A 2202-nucleotide genomic window follows, 5' to 3' on the forward strand; every position below is an offset into this window, starting at 1 on the left:
CTCCTAATGTGAAAAAGGGTGGCTCTGATGTGAAGAGAGGTTTCAGATGTGAAATTAATTATTATTGTTATATAATTTATTTATCTGCAGACCAGTCACTACCAAGCTACAGCACTTTAAGCACTCTATTTGTCCACCATGCAGCATAGTGTAAATAGTACTGACTTTTTCCAATATGGTAGCATTTGTGTGCTTTTGACATTAAATTAAAGTAGGTTAATTTAAGCCTTTTTAGTTGGTTATATTTGGTCAGTGTTAGGTCTGAGTATCTAATATCACATTAGTGTAATATGTCTGAATAATGTGTGCAAATATATTCTAATAATTCTAGTGTATATATACTGTATGTTATGTTACGTGTATGTTATACTTTCTTTTTATTCTATAGCGCTAAGGTTCCCAGATCTGGCAAAGGAATTCTAGGAGGAAGGTGGAAATGATCTGGAACAGTGGACAAAGATAAATAGGATGAAGTGGAATCCTCCTGAAATTCAAACTTATGAACCAATATTTTACTTTCCTTGTGACACATACATGTTCAGTGTATATTCATTGTACATAGATAGCTTTAAATCAGTGTAAAAGTTAGTGCCATCTACAATTAAAATATTGCAGAATTTTGCCGGAAAAAAAGTAAATTCCCAAGTTAACTGATCCAGCAGGAATAGACGCAAGAGTGAGTGGAATAAAAAAATTATGCAACAACCACCTCAGTGCCTCCCATTTTTTTACTATCCTCTTCAAAATCCCACTATGAGTGACTATAGAGAGTTGTGGCTTTCTTCTCAATGCACAAAACTGTATTCACAAATATATTTTCAGGGTCATGGAGGTGAGACTCCACTTTCCTATCTAATTCCTACACTATTCCATTGACGTGCCGTGCCTTCTGTGCTGGGTGAGGCACCCCCCGCCCCGCCGAAGCTCCGCCCCATCCCACCGAAGCCCTGCCCCCAACTCGGTAACCAAGCTGTCTGGGGATGAGGAAGGGAGGAGACAGGAAGGAGCCTCCCTGTCCCTCACTTGCTCGTGACTGGTGAGCCACTACTGAGGCATCGATTTCGTTTTTTTGATTGGACAGCTTGGACCAATGGCGCTGTTAACCAGAAAAATTTATTAATTAAGTATAGCGCTTTTTTTATAACTGAGTGTCCTCAAGCGTGTGTACACATGATATATGGAGAGAAATCCAGGTAAGGAACCACATAAAGCAAACAGGCTGAAACCGATGTAGACATAAGAGCAAAAAGCTCAAAGCAGCAAATCTGCAAGGTAGATAGTCACAGCCCCACTATTAGAATATCATGCACAGCCTGGGACATATACAGTAGATCGTAGCAACAAGTCCATGAAATGGCAAATAGTGATAATTCTAGTGAAACATATTGTTTCTGACCAACCCGGGTGGTATGTGTAAGAACATTACTTGAATACGTGCACAGCAGAAATCAGTCCTGCAGAGGACACAATTAGCTATACTTAGCTGAGTCCAGGCATATTCCACTCCATAGTTTGTGAAAATGTGTAATCAGCATTGCTGTATGATCCACTCATTTGCTGGCTCGTCTCTCAGATGTTAATTCTTATAGGTAAACAATTAGCCAGGAGGTCTCCACAACATGCAGGCTGGAATAACAGTCCACGCGGTACTCCCATAACGTGCTTTCTCAGAGGGGAGTGGGACTGAAAAATCTCTCTATTCGGACTTTTATCTGCACCTCCCTCTACCTGAATTTCACAGGTTTCTGGGGTAAGATGCGTTCCATAGTGTGTGTAAACAGGAAGAAAACCTTTCTCTTTGCGTTTCAACCATATATAATATAAGACAAGACACAGAGAGCGCCTGCATCGCATAAAAACTTTTTAATAAACGAATAAAAAAATGGTATAAAGGTACTCACTCCTTCCTCAGAACCAATTGGGAGCTTCGTGACCTCTGAAACGCGTAAACCACTTCACTACCAGGGAAGACAAACAGCCGGTGGATATGCACCCTTTTCTGACCCTTTTATGCCTATTTTTATTCATCCTTTGTGAGTACCTTTATACCATTTTTTTATTCGTTTATTAAAATGTTTTTATGCGATTGAGGCGCTCTCTGTGTCTTGAATATAATATAGTAACTAGTATACTTGGAAAACTACATCAGATAATCAAATAATCAACTTTACTTCATGTATAACTACCTAATCATAACAATGA

The 2202-nt window shown here is 39.3% G+C and overlaps 1 protein-coding gene across 1 annotated transcript in view; it reads left to right on the forward strand.

Moving 5' to 3' along the window:
• TNNT2 (troponin T2, cardiac type) overlaps window positions 1–449 on the forward strand; it is a 25205-nt gene extending 24756 nt beyond the window's left edge. Inside the window, exon 12 of the mRNA XM_018576772.1 lies at window positions 389–449. Within this exon, the coding sequence (XP_018432274.1) occupies window positions 389–440 (52 nt within the window). The 3' untranslated portion in view covers window positions 441–449. The remainder of the gene's footprint in view (window positions 1–388) is intronic.
• The last annotated feature ends 1753 nt before the right edge of the window (window positions 450–2202 follow it).

The sequence above is a fragment of the Nanorana parkeri genome, unplaced genomic scaffold, assembly GCF_000935625.1.
Source record: "Nanorana parkeri isolate BGI_ZX_2015 unplaced genomic scaffold, ASM93562v1 scaffold77, whole genome shotgun sequence".
In the NCBI taxonomy this organism is placed as follows: Eukaryota; Metazoa; Chordata; class Amphibia; order Anura; family Dicroglossidae; genus Nanorana; species Nanorana parkeri.